The sequence below is a fragment of the Heptranchias perlo genome, chromosome 24 (assembly GCF_035084215.1).
Source record: "Heptranchias perlo isolate sHepPer1 chromosome 24, sHepPer1.hap1, whole genome shotgun sequence".
NCBI lineage: Eukaryota > Metazoa > Chordata > Chondrichthyes > Hexanchiformes > Hexanchidae > Heptranchias > Heptranchias perlo.
The window spans coordinates 35,509,312-35,534,103 of NC_090348.1; the positions used below are offsets into that span (position 1 = coordinate 35,509,312).

Here is a 24,792-nt window from a genome sequence, read left to right on the forward strand (position 1 = left end):
TTGAAATAACATTGCCCATCCTGCACCAAAAGTCAGTCAATTTGCCGAATTTGAATGGTCAGAACAAAACACTGAAAGTTGGGCAGACATAAAATGAGATGACATTTCATGTCTACCCACTGGATGCGTTTTGTATTTTTAAAGTAAAATAGCTTCTTTATTATATCCATTGCAGTTCTTGGTGCAGAAAAATAAGTAGTTGCTCACCCTCCATTTGCTTTTAGCAAAGTTCTTTCTGATTTGTGCGCTGACGGACTCATGAATGTTCTTGTGCAATGCCGTGTCTCCGACAATCCTGGAAAATAAAGAACATCAGTTACTTGTACCAAATAAAGTCTCTTTGCACTGTAAGCTTCTGTACTGTTCAGGCTAAATTCTTTCAACAAAATGCAATACAGCCAACCCCGGAAATGATTTCACTCCAGATCTCCTTTAAGGTTGTTTATGTGGTAATAGACGACCTCTCACCTCAGCTTGGAAAGGAGGTAAATTGGACGGATGACAGTAGAATGTGCAGATTATTATTGCTTACACTTAAAGTCCAGCATTATCTCACTAGTTCCTTGGGCAATCTAGGGCCCTGATTTTAACCACACCCGCTCCTCACCCAGTGGTTGAAGTCTTAAAAATTCTACCTCCTGGTTTCAACCTGCCACCTTCCAGGCCATTTAACTTTTTACTACCCCAAATCAGGCCATCGACGAGGCTCCCACAAGAGGCAACTTTCAAAAGTCGGGGCATTGGTGCTGTGATGTAGAATTATCTGAACATCAGAGGGAGTCCCGCCCTGTCAGCTCCCCAGCAGCAGATGCAAGGTGGGAGGCGCCGACTGGCCAAGGTAACTATTAAAGATCTGCTCCTTTGAGAACTCCTTGTGGGCCAGGAGGAGCATGAGTCTTCCCCTGTCCCCTGGCCCTTCAAGGAGTCCTTGTGCCTCCCCAGGTCCGACCTCCCACCCCGATCTCGTAGCAACCCCTGATTCCCGATCTCCTGCAAAGCCCTCCTTCCGCTGACTGCTGGGGACTGTCCCCAAGGGTCCCCGGCTGCGGCCTCCTGCCGCTAAATTCCGACTCCCGCCCACCGGCCAGGCAGTCAATCTGGCTGGGTGTTGGGCGAATAGTTGCCGGGTTCATCGCCCGCTACCAGGCTCCCCCGCCCCCCTTCCTGTCCTCCCGTTAATATTGAGGCCTTGATTTCTGACACACACCACATTGGTTACAACAGTGACTGTGTCTCCCCCTAGGCTGAATTATTCAGATGAAGACTACCCTGCTCTGAAGATGAACGGCAACCACTGTTGTTCGATAACGGAATAGTATTGGTCTCGTCCAAAGCTCCTCCACCCTATTTTTCAGTCAGGTTGTCAGCTTTGCTCCATTGGCAGTACTCTCACCTCTAGGTCAGAAGACCATGGATTCAAGCCCACAACAGAACTTTAGCATAACCTAGGCTGAGACTCCAGTGCAATACCAAAGGAGTGCACCACTGTTGGAGGTGCTGTGCTTTGGATGAGGTGCTAAACCAAAGTTTGGTCCACCTGTTCAGATGGAAGTTGAAGATCCCATAGCATATTTGAAGTTGATACAGGGAAAAGTCACTGCGTCTGGCCAACTTTCATAAGCTGAATTACTTTTTGGACGTGCAATAGCTGTTGTACATAGGCAAAAGTGACAGCCATTATGTGTCAGAAGTATTCCACAAACAGCAACAATCTAAATGACCAACGAATCTGTTTGTAGTGATGTTGTTTTGAGAGGGGAATATTGTTACTGTATCAGCTGGTAACCTCCTTAATGCACAGCTGGCTGGGATAGGTTAGAATACCAGCTCTTCACACCCACTGCTGATTAAAATTAAAATACTGATGAGTCCGAGAAACATGGATGCAGATTTTAGATGGTAAGTCACCATTCATTTTACAACTTAAAAAACTACGAACTAGCATGATGCATAAATATAACAAGATTTTTTAACGATCAGGAAATTAACTCATTTGATTGTATTTGACAGTATTGTACGATGCAAACCGGAGGAAAAAAACGCTTTACAAGATCATTACGGATGAGGAAACCCATTTGGCTCATGTTAGTTGAATCATTCAGAAGCATTTTACAGTCCCCCACTGCTGCATCCAATTGTTTCTTAAATGCATCCAGAGTTTTTGCCTCCCGCACTCTACCTTTCCAAGTGTTACTCTGTGTGTGTGAGGAAGCACTTTTTGATATCAATCCCAAAGTTATCATTGACTTGTTTTAATCTTGTCCTACTCCCTACAACTTAATTTAAAATAGTATTCTGGATTTACCTGTTCCATACCATTCACTATCTTGTAAACTCTTTAAGGTCACCCACCTTTCAGACACTAGAAAGACTGACGTTTTTTTTCCAGGCTGAAAAGCCCAAGTCTCTTTCCTCATACCCTGAATCCCCATAGCTTTAAGTTTGACGAACGGTCTTTCATGAGAGACTTTGTCAAATGTACATTATGTCATTGGACTTTCCTCAATCCACTTGAGATGTCACTACCTCAAAGAAGCTAAGGAGATCAGGTATGATCTTCCTCTTCTGAATCCATGTTGGATATTATTTACTAGCTTATTAATATACAGAAATTCATTAATTTTACTTCTGATAATCAGATTCCATAATATAGTCGCCTGTGTCTGTTATACACATATTGTATGTATTCCCAACATTTATGATTAATATCTCTTAATATTCCATTAAACCTGTGTTCATAGCACAATACTATGAAGGTAAAATGTCAGAGAACTGCTAACAGGAGGCAGGATTTCTGGGCCAGTGCTGGCTCCTTGGTGGGAGACTCTGAGTCACTTTGTTTTTTCAGATGCATTAGCTGCACTTCCAGTTAGTGATGGATAATCTGGGGTGAATAATGCCAGAGAAAGTTCCAGTATTTGAGCATTTGTTCAGTGAGAAGATCTCAGCTACTTCATCACGATGCCAAAATTTCCAAAAGTCAAGGTTTTAACATATTATTTCCCCTCTGAAAAAGTTCTACACTGACCCCCCTCCCCCCAATCAATCCTGTCCTTGCCAAGCTCCATTGGCTTCTATGATTTTAAGGGCCTTGCCTCACTTCACTTCAACAATCTCTTTGAGCGGTACAACTCCTGATGCACCCTCCGCTTCTCCAACATCTCTCTACTTCTTGTTCTTCAGTCCCTCCAATTCACCATCCATGGCTGCTCTCTCTATCCCCTCTGGAACTCGCTCTCTAAATTCCTCCATCTTCCCAGCTTTCTGTCTGCTCTCAAAAGCCTTCTGAAATCCTCCTCATTGGCTGTATTTTTGGCCAACATACTAACTGCCTTTCCTGTTTTTTCACTTTGCTTGGTGTCTACTTTTTCTGCTTTGCTCTCAACTTTGAGTCTTTTGTGCATGAGCTGCAGCGTTTTGTGATAAATAAAGAACCAAACTCAACATGGCCATGCTTTTTAAATAACTGGAGTTTGGCAGATAAATAATCCTAAATATTAGCCAATAAACATAACATCTTAAAAATAATATTTGGACTGGGTCTTCTATTATTCTAATGGAACTTTTTCATCTGGTTAAAACTTTTCATAATTCCAGTATGATATCCCAAACATATTTCCTTAATGTACTGTTTATGAAGTAAGGCTCAACTCAGATTAATTCCTTTGGGTGGGATTCAGTTTTGAGTGAGTCTGATTAAAAATATACATCACTAGTACTCTTTCACTTTAAACCTTACTCACGTATACAACCTGGAATGAAAACCAATTTCTTTGATATGAGAACCAGATGCTATCTGTGGGAGATATGTTTTTCTTTGCACAATGCATAATTGTTGGTGTAATACCTTATTGCCAAGAAAATTGGCTAAACAGCATATGTGTAAAGAAATACTTCCTGGCATCAATCTTAAATTTCCCTTCACAACGATAAACTTGTGGACTCATGCCATGTTGCCTTAGCGCATCTGAAAGGATTGTTCCGGGTTTACTTTCTCTAGCCCATTGGGAATCTTAACCACCTCTGAAAGATCCCTCCATCAAGATTCTCTCCAGTAATACACAGGATATAAGGCACACTCTTTTGGAAGGTGGGACTGAAAGAAGAAATTTCAGTGTATAATAATACTATGAAGAATTAAGCAAATACATCAAAGTGTCAGCTGTCCTGGTACGTAGTCAATTTATTTTCCAGACGCTCCTTGAAAAACAGGCCAACCATATAAACAAAACGATATTTCCACTCATGGGAGTGAACACCTTCGGACCTGATTACTCATGTCAACCAGTCCTCACCCTATTGTTCACCAACCCCACCCCCACCCCCCCCCATCCCTCAGCTAAAGATAACTTTTTTCCCTCGGGAGAACCCTGGGCAAATGACTATTAAAATTATTACATTGCTGGTCCGATGGTTTAGTGGGTAAAAGCACCTCCCATAGTGGAGCTGATGGAGAAAAACCAGGCTGCTTCCAGGTACTATCCTTGCTCTATCCTGAGTAGCTGATGTCTACCAGGGCAGCAGTTGTGGCACTACAGTTATTCTCAATACCCCTCGGCCAGGAAAGAGAAACATTCGGTCAGAGGCTCTCACTCCCTGTTGCTGTCTGGTGAGCTCCGCTGGAAGGTGCAGGCGTGCAAACATAGGATGGGCATATGATCAGGCTGAGAAGTGGTTCCAAAAGCCTGCTGACATTTATTGCCATGGCTCACATATTAAGAATGGGCACTGGGGTGAGGGACTGCAGCATCACAGGTACTCGTGGAAACATGAATCAGTCAGTAGCTTCAACAGAGGAGGACCTTGGGCAAAAGAATTATTAAATTGAGAATTGAGTTGAATTTACTTTGTTTTTGTAAATGGGACATTTGAATATATTTGTGATGTTTTATGCAAATTTAGAGCTTCAATAATTGCATTTCTACTTTTTTTATGTGGAGCCATGTAAATTATCATCGCCACAAACAGAAATAACATTTAATGGACAAACAGTGCACTTGGGGCAGATCAAACACCAATATCTTTTCTTAAGTAGAGTGACCATATCTGGACACAGTAATCCACATATTCTTTATATAGCAACAATATCACTTCCCTTTATTCTATTTTTCTTTGTATAGTCCAGAACTATTACTTGCCGTTGCAAATGCTGCTGTACATTCTCATTGTTTGGTCAATTATTACAGCCAGATCTTTGCCTTGACTTACCTTGTTTAGCAAATATACCTGTCATGTTATTTGTAATACAGGGGCCCTGAGATTCCGGAGACTGGAGAGGGCACAAAGGAAGATTTCCACCCTGGGGGTGCAAGAAATTGGGGTGGTGCTCAGTTATGCCAGGATTCCGCTTGGTTTACACTGCCCCTTTAAATTCCAGTGATTGGGGAGGGCATGAATGGATCTTCCCCTGCCCCTCCTCTCTACATCAAGCCAACGTCCCAGACTCTTCCATCACCATCCCTGGGTATGTCCTGTCCCACTGGCAAGACAGACCGACCAGAGGTGGCGGTACAGTGATATACAGTCAGGAGGGAGTGGACCTGGGAGTTCTCAACATTGACCCCATGAAATCTCATGGCATCAGGTTAAACATGGGTAAGGAAACCTCCTGCTGATTACCACCTACCGCCCTCCCTCAGCTGATGAATCAGTCTTCCTCCAAGTTGAACATCACATGGAGGAAGCACTGAGGGTAGCCAGGGCACAGAATGTACTCTGGGTGGGGGACTTCAATGTCCATCACCAAGAGTGGCTCAGTAGCACCACTACTGACCGAGCTGGCAGAGTCCTGAAGAAAATAACTGCCAGACTGGGCCTGCGGCAGGTGGTGAGCGAACCAACACGAGGGAAAAACCTACTTGATCTCATCCTCACCAATCTACCTGTCGTAGATGCATCTGTCCATGACAGTATTGGTAGGAGTGACCACCGCACAGTCCTCGTGGAGACGAAGTCCCGTTTTCGCACTGAGGATACCATCCAACTTGTAGTGTGGCACTATCACCGTGCTAAATGGGATAGATTCAGAACAGATCTAGCAGCTCCAAACTGGGCATCTATGAGGCGCTGTGGGCCATCAGCAGCAGCAGAATTGTATTCCAGCACAATCTGTAACCTCATGGCCCAGCATATTCCTCACTCTACCATTACCAACAAGCCAGGGGATCAACTCTGGTTCAATGAGGAGTGTAGAAGAGCATGCCAGGAGCAGCACCAGGCGTACCGAAAAATGAGGTGCCAACCTGGTGAAGCTACAACTCAGGACTACATGCATGCTAAAAAGCAGGAGCAACATGCCATAGACAGAAGTAAGCGATTCCACAACCAAATGATCAGATCAAAGCTCTGCAGTCCTGCCACATCCAGCCGTGAATGGTGGTGGACAATTAAACAACTAACGGGAGGAGGAGGCTCTGTAAACATCAATGATGGTGGAGTCCAGCAGGTGAGTGCAAAAGACAAGGCTGAATCGTTTGTAACCATCTTCAGCCAGAAGTGCCGAATGGATGATCCATCTCGGCCTCCTCCCGATATCCCCATCATCGCAGAAGCCAGTCTTCAGCCAATTCGATGCACTCCACGTGATATCAAGAAACGGCTGAGTGCACTGGATACAGCAAAGGCGATGGGCCCCGACAACATCCCGGCTGTAGTGCTGAAGACTTGTGCTCCAGAACTAGCCATGCCTCTAGCCAAACTGTTCCAGTATAGCTACAACACTGGCATCTACCCGACAATTGCCCAGGTATCTCCTGTCCAGAAAAAGCAGGACAAATCCAATCCAGCCAATTACTGCCGCGTCAGCCTACTCTCAATCATCAGCAAAGTGATGGATGGTGTCATCGACAATGCTATCAAGCGGCACTTACTCACCAATAACCTGCTCACCGATGCTCAGTTTGGGTTCTGCCAGGACTACTCGGCTCCAGACCTCATTACAGCCTTGGTCCAAACATGGACAAAAGAGCTAAATTCCAGAGGTGAGGTGAGGGTGACTGCCCTTGACATCAAGGCAGGATTTGACTGAGTGTGGCACCAAGGAGCCCTAGTAAAATTGAAGTCAATGGGAATCAGGGGGGAAACTCTCCAGTGGCTGGCATAAAGGAAGATGGTAGTGGTTGTTGGAGGCCAATCATCTCAGCCCCAGGACATTGCTGCAGGAGTTCCTCAGGTCAGTGTCCTAGGCCCAACCATCTTCAGCTGCTTCATCAATGACCTTCCCTCCATCATAAGGTCAGAAATGGGGATGTTCGCTGATGATTGCACAGTGTTCAGTTCCATTCGCAACTCCTCAAATAATGAAGCAGTCCGTGCCCGCATGCAGCAAGACCTGGACAACATCCAGGCTTGGGCTCATAAGTAGCAAGTAATATTCATGCCAGACAAGTGCCAGGCAATAACCAGCTCCAACAAGAGAGAGTCTAACCACCTCCTCTTGACATTCAACGGCATTACTATCGCCGAATCCCCCACCATCAACATCCTGGGGGTCACCATTGACCAGAAACTTAACTGGACCAGCCACATAAATACTACAAGAGCAGGTCAGAGGCTGGGTTTTCTGCGGCAAGTGACTCACCTCCTGACTTCCCAAAGCCTTTGCATCATCTACAAGGCACAAGTCAGGAGTGTGATGGAATACTCTCCACTTGCCTGGATGAGTGCAGCTCCAACAACAGTCAAGAAGCTCGACACCATCCAGGACAAAGCAGCCCGCTTGATTGGCACCCCATCTATCACCGGCGCACTGTGGCTGCAGTGTGTGCCATCCACAGGACGCACTGCAGCAAATCGCCAAGGCTTCTTCGACAGCTCCTCCCAATCCCGCGACCTCTGCTACCTAGAAGGATAAGGGTAGCAGGCACATGGGAACAACACCACCTGCACGTTTCCTTCCAAGTCACACACCATCCCAACTTGGAAATATATCGCCGTTCCTTCATCGTCGCTGGGTCAAAATCCTGGAACTCCCTTCCTAACAGCACTGTGGGAGAACCTTCACCACACGGACTGCAGCTGTTCAAGAAGGTGGCTCACCACCATCTTCTCAAGGGCAATTAGGGATGGGCAATAAATGCTGGCTTCATCAGCGACGCCCACATCCCATGAACGAATAAAAAAAAAGGTGTGTGTCTCGAGGAATTCCCTGGCTTCTTTGGGACTTCCACCTTTTAAGTCCCCTGTAGGCCTCAATGGATCTTTTGCCAGCGAAGAGGTGCTGTGAGTCTCATTAAGGACTTTAGTAAGGCCCTAAACCTTTACTAGACTAAGATCATCGGTTCTGGAGCAGATCGATTATCTGCAGCGACAGTAGCTCAGCTGGAAGCTGAAGAACTTTTTCAAAAGTTTTGTCTTCAGCCCGGAAAGGCCTTACAGTATCTCAGGCAGAGTGGCTGTGGGTCGTTCTGGCTTCCAAAGCTGTATCAGGGCGAGCGCCTCGAAAGTGCCCTTGAGGGTGCGATGTGCTCACCCCAGCCATGCAAATGACACCGTCCCGGCAATTTGGGATGGGCCTATGGTTTCAGGCTCGGTGAGATGAGGTTTCTGCTCTGATGCACTTGGGCTGACAGTGTGGGCATCCAGGAATTTCAGGGCCATATATTTCCCTACATTTTCCAATGTTAAGTCCCGTTAGGGATTCATCGAAAAGATTACTGAATCGCTGAAGCTTTTGCTGTTGGAAGATTTTGTTACAATAATGTTATTCTTGAGCCTCATGAGATATTCTGTTGGGGGATAAACTGAGTTAGCGTATAATTTTTTTCTTTATTAATCTCCGTAAGTCATTTATTTGCAATGAATGGATGCCGAGCATGGACTCAAAAGCAACATAAAAACAAAATTAGCTGAGAACATTTCCATCTAGGATGTTTATAGGCAGACTGCCAAAGTTGTAAAATTACAAAAAGAAAACAGGATTAAAGCATTGCAAGTAGTTCAAATCTATCGGGGCTGAAATTCAATAGTGCTCTTGTGACAGATGTTGGGTGCAGGAGACTCGACAGAGGTAGCATTTCTGGTGAGATCCAGAGATGTCGAATCTCTGCTCGGAATCTCACCAACTAGTAATATGCGCAGGGGCCTGGGACAAGGGAACTTCCATGGACTTCCACAAACGTGGCCCCTGATATTAGAGAATTCCCTTGGCCCCAGCCCCTCTACTGCCCAGTGAATTGAATGCTGGAATGAACCTAGTGTATAGATTGTTTGAGTGGCAAAAGTGGGGCCCACTTGGGTGCACAGCCCTGGATCATGGCCTGGTGCCCTCGCCACATCAGGAAGCAGGCAGCTAATATTGACTCTCTTATAAAGGGGGCCAACTGCGCAGCAAATTTAAATTTTGCACACTGGGGCCCCCCCCCCGCCACTCTTGGTGAAAGCTGCTCCGAAGACTAAAGGGGGCCGCAAAAGGTAAGTGTTAATTTTTTCTTTGTGGGGCCAGGAGGAACAGAAGTGATCTTCTGGGCCCTGCCATGAAGGTCTCAGCTTCTGCTGCCCTGGGCACCCTCTACCATCCCACCCTGCCAGAACCCCCTACGCTGCCACTTCCCTTCCAGCACGCAATTTTAACCAGCTGGCCGCCATCAGCTTCCTCTTCCTGCCCGTTTTGGGTGGGCAGCTGGTTAAAATAGCCCAGGCCTAAAATTGATGCTTTGGTGGGGGGAGGGAGGGGCGAGTTCACGGTTGTCCCTCCTCCTGCCCGAAACCCACTCCCAGTTAAAATTTTCCCCTCTTTGTCAGCATTTACCTGAAACACTTACCTGTCTTTTCTCTTTCGAGACCTGCTATCTCCAGCATTTTATTTTATTTCCCCTTAGCAGAAATTGACTCTGTGGGGATTAAATTGGATAACCTCAAAAAACCGGGCGTGGGTAGCGGGATCCGCTATTAACCTGCGCCCGATGCTTCTGGCGAGGCAGGATGAGATGTGTTGAAAATCAGGGTTGACGCGCGGATTCAATGTAATTCACACTTTCCACCAGCATGGGGAGCCCCAATCTCTTAAGGGCAGGCTGTCTCTTAAAATCTCTTAAAGGTAGCCAGCACCTGTTATTTGTTAACGGAGTCTCAACGGAGATGAGACATCACACACGTAAAACATAGATGCAGGTTCCATCACCTTATTTGCAAACTGATGAGTTACGTTGAAACATTAAATAAAGGTTGCACACTACTAAATCCCACATCCTCCAATTTGCATGCCAGACCTCACCAATCTGCTGATCTGAGTTTGTACCAGGCCTGCAAGAGTGCGTGCACCATGATTCTCCGCTGATGCACTAGAGGCCTTGGTGCAAGAGGTGGACACAAGGAGGGACATCCTATATCAGCGGGGGAGGGGCGGCAAGAGGCCCTCCAGATATATACCCAAAAGGCAGTGGGAGGCAGCGGGGGACGAAGTCAATACCAGGCGCAGAGCACCATGAACATGGATGCAGTGCAGGAAGAAGTTCAATGCTTTGACATGAGTGGTCAAGGTAAATGAGGTCAACTGTCAAGCGGCATCTCCTACCAACTGCACCATTAGATGCATCCAATGCTCCATGCACTACAACCCCATCACCCATATACCAACAAACTCTTTCCATCAGTACTCAACTCTTCCAATCGGATGCTTCCTCTCACCCTTACACATTGCCACCGTTGCAAGCTGCCCACCCACAACTCACAGGACACAAACACTGGCAGCTATTCAACCATGATGGGCACATCACCCAGACACAGGTCCTGCTTGCTTGCAGGAGAAGGTGGCACATAACAGGAAGCTGCAAGTGGCAGTGACATTTAGCCCCTCAAGCCTGTTCCGCCATTCAATGAGATCATGGTGGACCTGTGACCTAATTCCATATACCCACCTTAGCCCCATATCCCTTAACACCCTTGGCTCACATAAATCTATCAATCTCAGATTTAGAATTCACAAGTGAGCTAGCATCAGTTGCTGTTTGCAGAAGAACATTCCAAACTTCTACCACCCTTTGCGTGTAGCAGCGTTTCCTAACTTCACTTCTTCACGTCCTGGCTCTAAACGTTAGGCTCTGTCCCCGCGTCCGAGTATTCAAGCATAGGAGACCTCCAAAAACAGTTACAAATGTATCGGCAGCCAGAAGCAATAATCCACCAACTAACCTGTAAAACCTTTTAAATAGCGCTGGCAGGGGTCCTCCAGGCATTCTAAGACATGTTCAGATGGTTGTGGTTAAGACTGTGCGTTGAGTTGAGAGTTCAATTCCAAAATGGTGTCTATCACTTTAAATCAGTGTTGCACACTGATTGTATCCATTTTCTCCTTACTTTACATGTTTCCGGCGTTCGGTATGTGCGCATGCGCTAACACCTATACCAAGATGGCGTCTGGCGCATGTCAAGCTGGAAACTTGCGTACGCAGCCAAGATGCCATCTTGGCACTTCCAGACGCCGTGTAGCGCCGAAACAACGGGCTAATTTCTAGCCCTATGTTCCCGACATTAGGCCGATGGGATATTGATGTACAAATGCTTATCGGGTCGTCTGAAATTCATCTCTCTGCTAAATTAGGGGAATTTCAGCCGACCATGTTAAGCATTCAGATGCTCCTTCCCCATGATGTAATTTCAGGGTCTACAACTTTTCTTTGAAACAACATCTACAGACATGTTTTCTTTCCTTCTCAAGAGCCTTAATGAGCATTCCTCATTAATATGCTGGAAGTCATCTAAAAAAGATCCTTAATTTATTGGTTTTGGGCTTTTACATGATAGGTCGCTTTCCACAAAAAAAAATATTAAATGTAATATTAGATAATATTGTCAAACACATGGTCATTATGTATTCAGCAATAATGCTGTATTCTATAACTACATGAAGGTAGTTAACAATTACAGTGGTCAATGTAAACGTTCCTCTGGCAGCAATAAGCAGATAGAACAGCAATCAAGTACCAACTGAGTCCTAAGAGGCCGGACAAAAGAAATTCCAACAGAGGCCTGAATGTATTTGCTGTATCTCGAAGAGAATTAAGAACAGCTGGGTACTAACCAAACCACAAGAGGCTACATTTTCTCTCCATTCAATTATGTGGTATCTCAACCTCTGCAGGTCCAGCTTCTGTTACATTTCCACAGTAGCAGCATCCGAGGATCGCAGTCTGAAACCCAACACAAGCATATGGTTGGGTTGCAACTGCAAAATTTTCGGACTTTGCATTCCCAGTGGGAAGCCTGTATTTTACGCGCCGACATTAAACCCGGAAATAAAGTTGGGTTGCAGTCGCGACTCAAAAAACCAACTATTTTCAACTCCCACCTGCCCCCAACCCACCCATTCTTGGGGGATAAAATCACCCCCATGGTGTCTGATGCCAAGCTAAGCACTGGAGGCATTTGGTAGTGAGAATGAGGTTTACACCGTAACCAATTTTGGCAACTTGCACCTCTTCTGATTTCCTAAGTGCTTTTTTGTCTGGACAGTCTGAAAATGCTACTTTCAGAGGCACAGTGCTCAAGGTCGGGGTTTCAGTATATACTCCAGGGGCAAAGTACCATCAGAGGCAAATGAATCAATGCCATCGAATGTATTTGCCATTGGGCCCACCATTTTGAATCTGGCTACATATAGGGCAGTGAGGCAGATCCTTCCCTCTACACTAGAGTAGGCCCACAGCTACAATGAAAAACATTGCAAACATAAATAATGAGTGACTGTGCACGACCAAAGCTTCTGAATGAGGAATTGTTCTGATGTTGTGGAACATGCTCTATACTAATACATAGGGTGAATTCTCCACCAAGGGGAATGGCTCATATATAAATGGTTAAAAAGATTTTTAAATAATGCATGTTTCACACTACATTTAACTTGTGACAAACACCTTTAATCAGATGGTTTAGAATCTGCGTTTGTGCTTTCAACCTTGTCTAATAAAAATTCCTTTCCTCAACAATGCTCTCGATCTGTTAACTTCAGTCAGAGTCATATGTGGGTCAAAGTACATGGAGTTGTCATATGGAAGTTATACGGCTACAGACAGACATCAGGAAACCACATCAATTCCTTTACCTGCAGACTCTATACCCTGGAATGTTTTACAGTTTACTCTAAGTCTGTCTCAGTCTTAGAATACACCATAATGCTACAGTTCAGCTGACAGACATTAACCTTCATATTTATGCATCTGCTATAACAACCTGTCTTCTATCCAGACCTCATATAGTACAAGGCAAAAATGAAGCAAAAATAAAGTCAATTCTTCCACCCACATCTTCCCAGTGCTACTTAGCTACTGGATGGCTTGCTCTCAGTAACCTACTATTACTGTGAATTTAATCAACTATGGAATGGAATATTACTGCAAGCAACGGGATTCAAAAATATTTTTATAATGTCTTCAAAGAGGGAGGAAAGTCTATGGGGAATGCTTTTTGTTCAAAGTGCTCCCCCATTTTATAGAAGAACATATTAGTCTAAGGAGAATTATGGGAGAGTGAGGGGAAAATAAATCAGCTGGCCTTCTTGCTCCCTGAATGGTATTCAGTGATTCCTGCTGGAAGGTGCCCATGTGTGAGGAGAGGGTCAGCTGTGATGGTGACAATGACCAGGAGGATGAAGCAGTTCAGGATTGAATTCCAGGATGAGTGACCTGAAGAACAGTATGATTTATGTCACGGTGCTGTTTTTGTGCACAATGTTAGTACATTGCTTTCAACATGAACAATAATGGCACCATGCACATATATGTCGATCTAAGGCGAAATAAGTACACATATCACAAAAAGGATATAGAGGCACTGGATGCTAAAATGATGAAGGGGTTTGATAGGGTAGAGGAAGAGAAGATGTTTCCATTTGTGGCGGAGTTCAAAACTAGGGGTCATAAATATAAGATAGACACTAATAAATCCAATAGGGAATTCAGGAGAAACTTCTTTACCAACGGAATGTTGGCCAGGGGCTGCAAAAAAACGACTGAGTTTATTCCGAATTGCTAACACTCAGGCAAAAGTAACTTTTGAACTGAAGTGACCTGGAGTTCAGTCACTGGTCTGAGCTGGCCGGAACCGGTTTGAATTAGCCTCGCTTCTAAGAGACAAAGGGGCTGTGATGAGACACCAGTCCTTATTTAGAAAAGGAGTAATGAGGTGATGCTACCTAACCCCTTGGAACAGAGCCAATCAGGGGATGACACCGACCATTCGAGCAAATCTAAGCCAACAGGAGAAAGACAACACCACTCGAAGAGATAAGACTTGGGAATAAGAATGAAGCATTGCAGGCTTGGTGCCAGTGTGTGCGAGACTCCGGAGACTAACCATCGTGGAAGCGGAAGACCCCACATCAGGGACGTGGAGACGACGTCAAGAGAGAGAGAACAGAACGCCTGGCCAGCGTCAGCTCTCCTTTCCGGGTAACATAATATCCTTTCTATTCTGTGACCACTCAGGGAGTGTCAGAGAAACCTAGTGGGTGTGCGTTTAAATCCTAGTTCGGGTATAAAACTGTATAACCTGCTGTAAACTGCATGCCTATATCTAACCAGACGTATAAGCTACATGTACATGATCTAACAATGTTAATAAAGTGAATTGAGAATTAAGAGAGAATTGACTCTTCTCATCTTCGTACTAAGCCAAGAACCGTAACCGGTGACCTCCGGTCAACAGGAGTGATTAGAATGTGGAACTTGCTATCACATGGAGTGGTTGAGGTGAATAGCATAGATGCATTTAAGGGGAAGCTAGATAAGTACATGAGGGTGAAAGGAATAGAAGGATATGCTGATAGGATTAGATGAAGTAGGGAGGGAGGAGGCTCATGTGGAGCATAAAGACCAACAATGACCAGTTGGGCCGAATGGCCTGTTTCTGTGCTGTAATTTCTATGTAATGTAATTTGAAGAATTTCTTTAACTCATAACATTAGGTATGAAATTGACAGTTGAAATCACTGACTCAAATTCAACACTCAGGCCTGCTTGACTAGAATAAGCTGGTTCGTTAGAGGAAACAGGCAGAATATTCCAACTGTATAATTCCCCACATATATCCCGTCAGATCTTAATTTATGTGCTGTGATGTTGGGTTAAGTTATTGCAAAAAAAAATTAAATTTTGCTACATTGCATAAATAGATTGGATATATAAAAAATGATTTCCTCCGGGGGCTGCAATCAGCTCTAGTGTGCTCCTGTGGCATCTATCCAGAAAACAATGCTCAGGACTCATAATTTAAACTTTAGGGTGTACATCACAACCAACTTTTGGAACAGTAGCAAGACCTGTTGTCACTTTCAATGATGGACTGCGCTCCTTTTGTCTCAAGCAATTCAAAATTTCCCTTTTAATGTGATAAAAAATTATCAGGCCCACTGCAAATGTGATGAGTTTTCAACATCATTAACACACTGGACAGACTGCTGAAACAGCTGTTCATTGAGCAGTGATAAACTTCTAGCTTTAAATGAGAAATGAAACACCAGTAGTTAAGTACTTCTTATGGTATTAGTCATTGTGCTCTCTCTAATTATTGTGATGTGTCTTTACTTCTAGGTTCAGGACATTGACTTCAGAAAGTGAAATTCTACTGAAGATCCTGTGGAAATGTAATTTGCATATCGCTATGTGCAAAACACGACAAAACCTTGGGATTTTACTCTGTTCTAACACAGCAGTAGTAACACTGACAAATGGAAATAAAGGTGGTGGGAATGAACGGCTGGTGCAGTGTGTTGGCTCAATGTCTTTTAACCTCTTCAACCTGAGTTTAAACCGAGTGCATATCGATGGGATGAGTCTGTCCTCTCTTGCAGTCTGTAAGAATTTTACAAAGTGAAATTAATTTGGGCAGTGCCAATCCAGTCTTTTGTAAGCATGGTTTTTCACGGCACGGAACTGCCCACAATTCAGGCCCGACATTGGGGCAATAGGCAGTGCTCTTCTTCAATTGTGATTAAGGCACATTTTCAGGGCACTATAGAGACATCCCTCTTTTGCATCTAAGCCACATCAAACCTGACATGGGAACAGCTGCTGCTGAAGTGGGATGAAAAAAAATGGGAAAGTACTGATATCCTTTGCCATGAAAACCTCAAAATTAATCAATTATGAAACTGGTATGTGGGAGACTAAGATAGAGAATTACATTTATATAGATCACAAAGATAACTACAGACTGGGGACATTCGGTCCATTGAACTCATACTCTCATAGAAACCATTGCAGCATTAAGCTGCCTCTTGAATGGTTAAATGATCCATTGAAAATGTTACATAGCAATGAGAATCTGTGACATTCTGCCTGGAGCTGGGAAAGGATAAAATACTTTCTGTAGAGTCTACAAAATATAAATCCAAACATCCAAACCAGCTCACTGGAAGAGGCAAAGGACCAATACGAGAGGAGGAGATAGCACAAAACCCTACTCAAATCCTAGCCCAAGCCAGTGACCGAATCCAGCATGATCATCAAATCAACACAGGACCTCCATGCCTCCAACCCAATACATTCCCAGGGGTTACTACTAAACAAACTATCTTAACTTTCAAGCCAGTAATGTCCTTAAAATATGCACAGCCATGCCAGCAAAACCAGAATGCCAACTTATCCTTTATTTTTTTTAAATTCTAACTTTTTTTCCCCCATTTAGTCGGCCAGTCACCACAGACACAGATGTCACAAGACCTCGTGAGCACATTCTCTCCATCTTCCAGCGTTGTAGCTATCTGCCGGCTGTTACTCTTCGATTCAAGATTTTCCGCTCGTTGTCTCACCACTTCAGCTTCACTTTTTCACATGGCCTATTCCCTGCTGAGACTATCCTATCAATTTATGAGGGTACTGATTTTTAGCCTTTTGGCACACATGCTCGGCCCATTCCAATGTTCTTGCCATAACTCACTCTGTTACTGCTTGCGCTCTTTTATTGCATACTCCTCATTACTTCAGTGTTGGTCAGTCTGTACTCCCGGCTGTTATAACTCATCGCAAAAGAATCCAGCTTCTTCTCTGGCTCCATCAGGATCCAGCTCTCAACACCATAATGTCAATTTAATTGGACACAGGACTCTTTCCCACACCCATCATACATCTTTGCTCCTTCAGCGAGTCGGCATTCCATAGTCTGTCAAAAATACTTCCAGTCACAACAATGTGTCTCTTCACCTCTTCTTCACATACCGTTCGCTGTTTATACAACTTTCCAGATATAGAAATTTGTCGATTCATTAATGCTGATTTGCTCCAAGAACAATATGAGATAGTAAATTTTAAAAAAGTGGTTTTAAAAGCACAACGTTGTTGCATTTTCACCCACATCATCATCTGTTCCTGCCAGTAAAATATTCACAAGCTTCTAGCTGGAGTAAGAAACACTGTTCCCACCTTATAAACATAATTATTAGTTTTATCACCTTTCATGACTCCATTTTATATGCCGTAGCTGTATATTGTAAGAACCAACTGTTTGCACCTTGAGTCAGCTACTTATTGATGGGCTAACCTTTCTGGATTCCTTCCCATGGAAGAGCCCTTTACTCATATAAACAACAATGGAACTTCACTTTTGTACTACTTCCTGAGGCCGACTCTGGAAAGACATGTGACTCTGTGAAGGTATTCACACTTGTCCTATTTTTCTTTTGTGAACATTCTGGAAAGTAAAGAAGCATTAGGGTCGATTCGAATTCTCGGGCGGCCAGCCCACTGAGTGCATGGGCTGGCTGCCTGATTCTGCCTGGTACATTTCAAGGACCTCGTTATCATGCCGTCGGCAAGCTGTCCGCCCCAAACGGGCATCCCGGGCCTGCGTAATATCAGGCAGCCCAGAGGCCGAGCCGGCTGGCTGGAGGGTGGGGGGGGCGATTGCAGAGTGGGAGGAGCTTGGGGTGACAGCGACCCACATTATTCTTGTGGAGTCGGGAAAAGCATTCCTGTTGCTCCTGGCTTCACAAAAACACATTTTCACTTTATTTTTTGGGGCCTTTTCGCCCAGTTGTCCTTCGAAATTGCTCCGGGGTCCTATTGATGCCGATTTGCAAAGAGTAATGAGACATCTGCCTGATTCAGGCTGACTCCTGGGCAGTCCAGCAGAAGGCTCCAATAAATACGGTGGCAGAGCGGGAACGTGGCGGTACGTTCACTGTAGCTATTTTAACTTTGCCACCGCCCCGTTTAGGCCGGGCGGTCTGAGTTAAAATTGGCCCTATTGTTCTGTGAAAACCACAAGCTGATTTGTCACAGATTCCCATGCTTCATTTTCAGATTCACAGAAAAATTGCTTAAGTATAGACAGAGAACAGCAGGGTATATTTTTCTCCATTCACTAATGTTAGCAAAAAGGTCAGCGGGGAAATGCTGACATTTGATGAGATTAATGAACGGAGATAAATATACCATGTGTTTCTCTTCTGATTAAAGTGCCGGAGAAACTGGTGCAAGGGTTGTTGACCCAGGAAGTCTCACAGTGGCGCAGAACAGATGGTGGGCAGTCAGGGCAGGCAGGATGTCTGATGATGGCCAACGGGGAGAGAGTTGAAGGAGGTGGGAGGCCCGATTGAAGGGAGAGAAAGCAGTGGCACAATGGGGCTAGGAGATGGGGCTGGGAGGACAAACGCTGGGAGTCAATCATGTATTAGAATCAGCCAAAACGTAAGTAGAATACATTTGTCCGGATAGTGACTGGAATATAAAAGTAATTCATTGTGAAGTCCTTTCGGAGGTTCCAAAGACATGATAAGGTGCTATACAAATGTAAGAATTTAGGCAGAATAAGTTTGCCAATTATTAGGCTATGATTAAGCATAACATTAAGTGCTACACAATTTTTCAATGTAAAGCAAGAGACAGACCTGAATATAATACGAAAAGGTCTGGATAAGGGAACTGGATTTAATAGAGTAAATGATTGGAGCCAATTAATGAACACCAATTTCCCAGAATCCAAATGAAAACAAAGCCAAAATAAAAGCAGCTTAAGAAAGTACGGAGCAAGAAAAAACTATTCAATCCACAAACCCGCTCCTTCACATAGCACGTACCACCTACTCTACACTGTACATGATGTGTGGAAGGAGTGGACCCTACCTCACGCATTTAGTTTCCTGAGGAAAGCTTCTGCAAAAATGCTCACTGATCCACAACAATTATCAAATATACTCCAGAATAATAGAACCTCCTCACATTTCTACAATTCAACTCTGGCAAGTTGACCTTAACAGGCAAAATTCCCCCCTCCCCCATAGCAACACAGGATCCATCATGCCCCACAGACTCTTTAATATCAACAGGTAACATATTAGTATAGAATATTCCAATCATCTATGTTCAATGCACTCGTTTACTTCACTTTTGATGCTCCTTGTTCTTGGTCAAAAAAGCATCACACAGCACTGGCGCTGCCAGTCTGACCTTAACTATACCCACCTCCTAAAGATGGTCTTGCATTACTTTTTATTTCCTATGCCTGTTGCCATAATGTCCATTTTTTAACTCACTTTTTTAAGTAATAAAACTTACACTATCTTATACATGGCCAATCAATTTTCTACTAAAGTGACAAGAGATAGCTAGCCCATTCAGACTGTCGTGTCAAACTCAATTTTGCAAAACACGCAAACACTTTGTGAGAGAACTGGGTCAATCCAGTTGTGTATTTAACTAACACCAGCGTATCTCCCATTGCATTGTCCATGGTTAGTTGGAGGATAGGGTGTTTTGCTGTCCCTGTGACATCATAATCCCCCCACCACCACCATGGCACATTCCACTGTGCCACCTGCAGCGATGTGGAAGGTAAGTAAAGAAAAAAATACACCTCCAAAATGCCTTAGGTGAATCATTGAAAATTTACTGCACAGACGGAGGCCATTCGGCCCATCATGTCCGCGTCAGCCAAAAATGAGCCACCCAGCCTAATTCTGCTTTCCAGCACTTGGTCCGTAGCCTTGTTGGTTACGGCACTTCAGGTGCACATCCAGGTACTTTTTAAATGAGTTGAGGGTTTCTGCCTCTACCACCCTTTCAGGTGGTGAGTTCCAGACCTCCATCACCCTCTGGGTGAAAAAAAATTTCCTCAGCTACTCTCTAATCCTTCTACCAATCACTTTAAATCTATGCCCCCTGGTTATTGACCTCTCTGCTAAGGGAAATAGGTCCTTCCTATACACTCCATCTAGGCCCCTCATAATTTTGTACACCTCAATTAAATCACCCCTCAGCCTCTTCTGTTCCAAAGAGAACAACCCCAGCCTATCCAACCTTTCCTCATAGCTAAAATTCTCCAGCCCTGGCACCATTCTTGTAAATCTCCTCTGTACCCTCTCAAGTGCAATCACATCCTTCCTGTAATGTGGTGACCAGAATTGTACACAGTACTCAAGCTGTGGCCTAACCAGTGTTTTATACGGTTCTAGCATAACCTCCCTGCTCTTATATCCTATGCCTCGGCTAATAAAGGAAAGTATTCCATTTGCCTTCTTAACCACCTTATCTTCCCGTCCTGCTACTTTCAAGGATCTGTGGACATGCACTCCAAGGTCCCTCACTTCCTCTACACTTCTCCTCAGCATCCTCCCATTTATTGTGTACTCCCTTACCTTGTTTGCCCTCCCCAAATGTATTAACTCACACTTGTCCAGATTGAATTCCATTTGCCACGTTTCTGTTCAACTGACCAGTCCATTGATATCTTCCTGCAGTTTACAGCTTTCCTCCTCCTCAACCACATGGCCAATTTTTGTATCATCTGCAAACTTCTTAATCATGCCCCCTACATTTAAGTCCAAATCATTAATATATATCACAAAAAGCAAGGGACCTTGCATAGGAAGAGAGCTCTGAAGGGAAAGGAGGGGTTCAGGTAAGTATGAGGGGATCAAGAGGTCATGGGTTGGAGGTTGCACGTTGCACTAATGGTGGGGGTGGAGGGGAAGGGCATGGTGGTAGACTAGAGGCCTGACCACTATCAATGGGGATATAAAATATGGGTGGAGGAGTTGGCATGGGAGATGGCCCGAATGCTAATCAGGCAGCCATATATAGGTCAGGTAGGTAGAACCAGGTGTTAAGTTTGAAGCCAGGCCAGTAATTAGTGAGGTCTTAAAAAAGGCAGGTAGGGAGCGGATAGCCCCTTGCCTGAAGCTTGCAATTGGACAGAGAAAAACTGTCTGGTGCTAGTTCATGCCCCAGATGAGAGTAAAAATACCCCCAAAATATTTTTTTAAAGTCTGAAAATTGGGTAAAAACAAAACAAAATAGCAGGCAAATCTGTGTAACTCATGGTACAGCTAATGGTGGGAGGTCTGTCATTATAGTGCGACAGACTCATGTTGACATAAGGTTTTCCATCATAAATGTTGACATAGGATTTTTACATTATAAATGCTGACATAAAAGCACCACTCAAAAATTGTGACACAGAAAGTAAGGGGTAATGTGAACAGGAAGTGCTTGCCATATGCAAAAGTTCTAATATATTATAGATATGTGGAGATCTCTTGAATTCCAGCAGTTAAGCAGAACATAGTCTGTGCTTTATGCAAATATCAATACAGTCCTTCACATTTCACCTACATTTTTCAATGATAAAAATATTTTAAAAATCACAATATCTGTTTTACAACAATCCTGAAATAACAAACCAATAAGGACATCTACTGGGTTTCTCAATGCCTTGGGACAAATAGACGGCAGCTCACATGACTCTAAGTCCTTTCAGCTGAAGACATTTACCAGAACAGGAAAGGTCTTCACTCAATAAATTATGCAGCTGTTTTTTGGGACTGGTGGCTCTGTGTTTCAATGGTGTCACCCTCCTGCACAACGGTCATTGCACCCTAACACATGGTGCAATAAATGCAGCCCATCTGGCCACCTTAATGCTTTCTGCATTCGGGTTCCTTCAACAGAACATCCGTTTCTTTCTATAAGCAATTAACCTCATTTTCTAGTGGCCTTACTCTAAAGTCAGCTGCTGCCCCTGTAAAAAGCCCAGTATCTGTCATTTACACTCTGCCATTGCTTTCCCGCAATCCTGCAATTTAGAAATCCTTTGAAAATACTGGACCTACAATGGCAATTTTCTTTCTGTAACCTTTTCACTGAGGAAATATTTCAAAAATCAGGTTTATAATTCCCAAAATTGGTTTTAAATTACATTCTTCATTGTACTGACTTCGGATTATATTTCTCTTCAATTACTAATTTAATGAAAAGTATTTAAATTCCCTGCTTCAGATTTATGTCTACTTTTTGCACTAAAATCAGCAAATAGAGGAAAGTTCAGCCTCGAACTTAATGTTTGCAATATTAACATACACATGCTTAAAGCTTTTGTATGGCATTCCTCTGCCCGCTATTTTAAACCATGGCTTCAAAGTGATCATTTCAAATGCCTCTTGTTAAAACAGTGGACAGGAATGTCATATGAACCTGTTAATCAATGGTATGCTAATAATGCAAACAGTCATATCTCGGCCCATAGCCATTAATCAATGAGAAATAGCCTTATATGGAGTTAAAATCTGGCATTGTAATATCCTCTTTATATGAATATTTTCCTTTGAAACATGAGGATGTGCTTATAACAGGCTTCACAGCACTGCTGATCTGGTATCTCAATTGGTAAGAGAGTCATGAGTTCAAAGTCCCAGGGTCGCCTGTCATTGGAATCTGGATGTGTCGGTTGACTTATCAGCCACCAGAGCCAAGGCATTATATCTAACAGTCAAGAAAAAGAAAAATAAGCCACTGTCTGTCTTGCTTCACCTATCAGAAGGTTGGGGTGCTTCTGATTAAAGTTGTCAAGTTATTTAGTTTTACCACAGGTTAACAGGTGTTACGAATTTTTATAAATAAATGTGGACCAGATTCTGCACAAAAAAATACATTTTTGTGAGTAACAATTTATAGATCCTTGCAACAAAATGTTTGCTTTTTTTTTACAAAAATACACCATTTGTACATGATTGACTTGGAATATATCCTATTACGGTAACACAATCAATTAGTTAAGTTTTCATCCAAAACTCTAATCTATCTGGATAAGTAATTGAAAGGAAAATATTTGCAGGGCTACGGTTAAAGGGCGGGGGAGTGGGACTAGCTGGACTGCTCTTACATGGAGCCGGTGCGGACTCAATGGGCCGAATGGCCTCCTTCCGATCTGTAACCTTTTTATGATTCTATTCCATCTTCCTCTTTCAGATGCTGACTAACTTGCTAAGCATTTCCAGCATTTTTGTTTTTAACTTTAAAATTATTAAATTGCTGTTGGTCATGAGCTACAGCCATAAAAATGATGGGAGTGTGATTATTTTTACTTTTGAAAGTAGATGAAGGAGGCTATATTTCACTTTTCATTTACAGACATTTGCTGGTGTAACAACAAAAGGCTAAAATACCAGGGTATCCACACCAGCAGTTGCTGTCACCATCGTCAGTTATTCAATATATAGCATTCCTGCAAAATCTTTTGAGCATTAACAAAAAAAAACGTTGCAATACTGAGACTGATCTGACACCAATACTTGCAACTGTGATGAGCAATTGCCAGATCCTTGTTATGCTTCTTACTGACCTCAATCTGAGTGGTACCCAGATGCAGTGACAAAACAGTTCTCCACATGCATGTTTTGAAGTACACCCAGAGCTCACCTCCCCCTGTCAGTTAATTTTGAATGCTAGCAGAGTGCAGACTGGAACATCTGCTCTGTCCTAACATACAATGTTTGAAAAGTTTGATCCGAGTGATCCAATGGACTGCATGGGCACAATTAAAATGTGTCTTTGCATTACACTGCAGTTATGCTGCCACCAGTGTGAACTTAAAGTGGTGTGAGGTAGCCTCTTGGAGGGGTGTAACATAATTTGACTTTAGTGCGCTCTGGAGTCAGGTGAGAATCCGATACTCGAGTTATACTGCCACTGTTAACATCAATTCGACAGTATAACTTCAACCTAATGCTCTCTTAGCAGGCCTCCCATCTTCCACCCTCCATGAATTGGAGCTTATCCAAGACTGTATCCTAACCTGTTCGCCCATAGAAGTTGACCCCATGCCTATGGACGATGCCACCGAGACGAAACATGTAGGTGAAGAACAGATGAGGTTACAGGTGGAATCTTGGTACAATGCCCAGGTGGCCACCTAGGGGTGGGAGGAAGCCATTGCAGGAGATGGGCTGGTTGTGTTGGGACAGTTAGCTTTGGAGCCAACAAGACTAGTGTCATATAGGAGATGCATTTGAGCAGAATTGAATGGTTAATGTTCCAAATGCCCCCGAGAAGTCGAGGAGGAGGGATAAACAGTCACAAAGGATGCCATTGGTCACTTTAACCAGGGTAGTCTCAACACTTTGGACAAGGCAGGAACGGATTCAAATAGGGAATGATGGGAAAGGTGCGAACTGACCTGGGTCACAACATGTTCAGGGACCTTAAGGAGGAATGCGAGGTTAGAGATAAGGCTGTAGTTGGAGATGATGGAGGGGTCAAGGGTGGGCTCTTTGAGGAAGGATTATATCAACAGTCATTATTGTGTTACATTGCAGTTTATGAAAGATGAATTGAATTCTGTGCTAAAAATGCTGAATTGAATTGTAAAACAGTTTCAACTCACTTAAACACTGGGAATTTATTATACAGATTTTCATGCCTCTGGCATTGTGGTGACATTTCTAAACCACAGCTGCACACCTCAAAATGGCTTCCAAGGACACCAAATAATTAACAAAGGCATCTGATACACCATCCCATTAAGCTTTGCTATCCAACCCTCCAGTCACTTTTGGTCTAGAAAAGATGAAACCATGTGAATCCATTT

At 43.7% G+C, this 24,792-nt stretch overlaps 1 protein-coding gene across 1 annotated transcript in view; it reads right to left on the reverse strand.

Moving 5' to 3' along the window:
• Positions 1 to 24,792, reverse strand: part of camk1da (calcium/calmodulin-dependent protein kinase 1Da) — a 354,041-nt gene that overhangs the window by 11,413 nt on the left and 317,836 nt on the right. Inside the window, exon 9 of the mRNA XM_068005083.1 lies at positions 208 to 295. Coding sequence (XP_067861184.1) covers positions 208 to 295 — 88 coding nt within the window. The remainder of the gene's footprint in view (positions 1 to 207; positions 296 to 24,792) is intronic.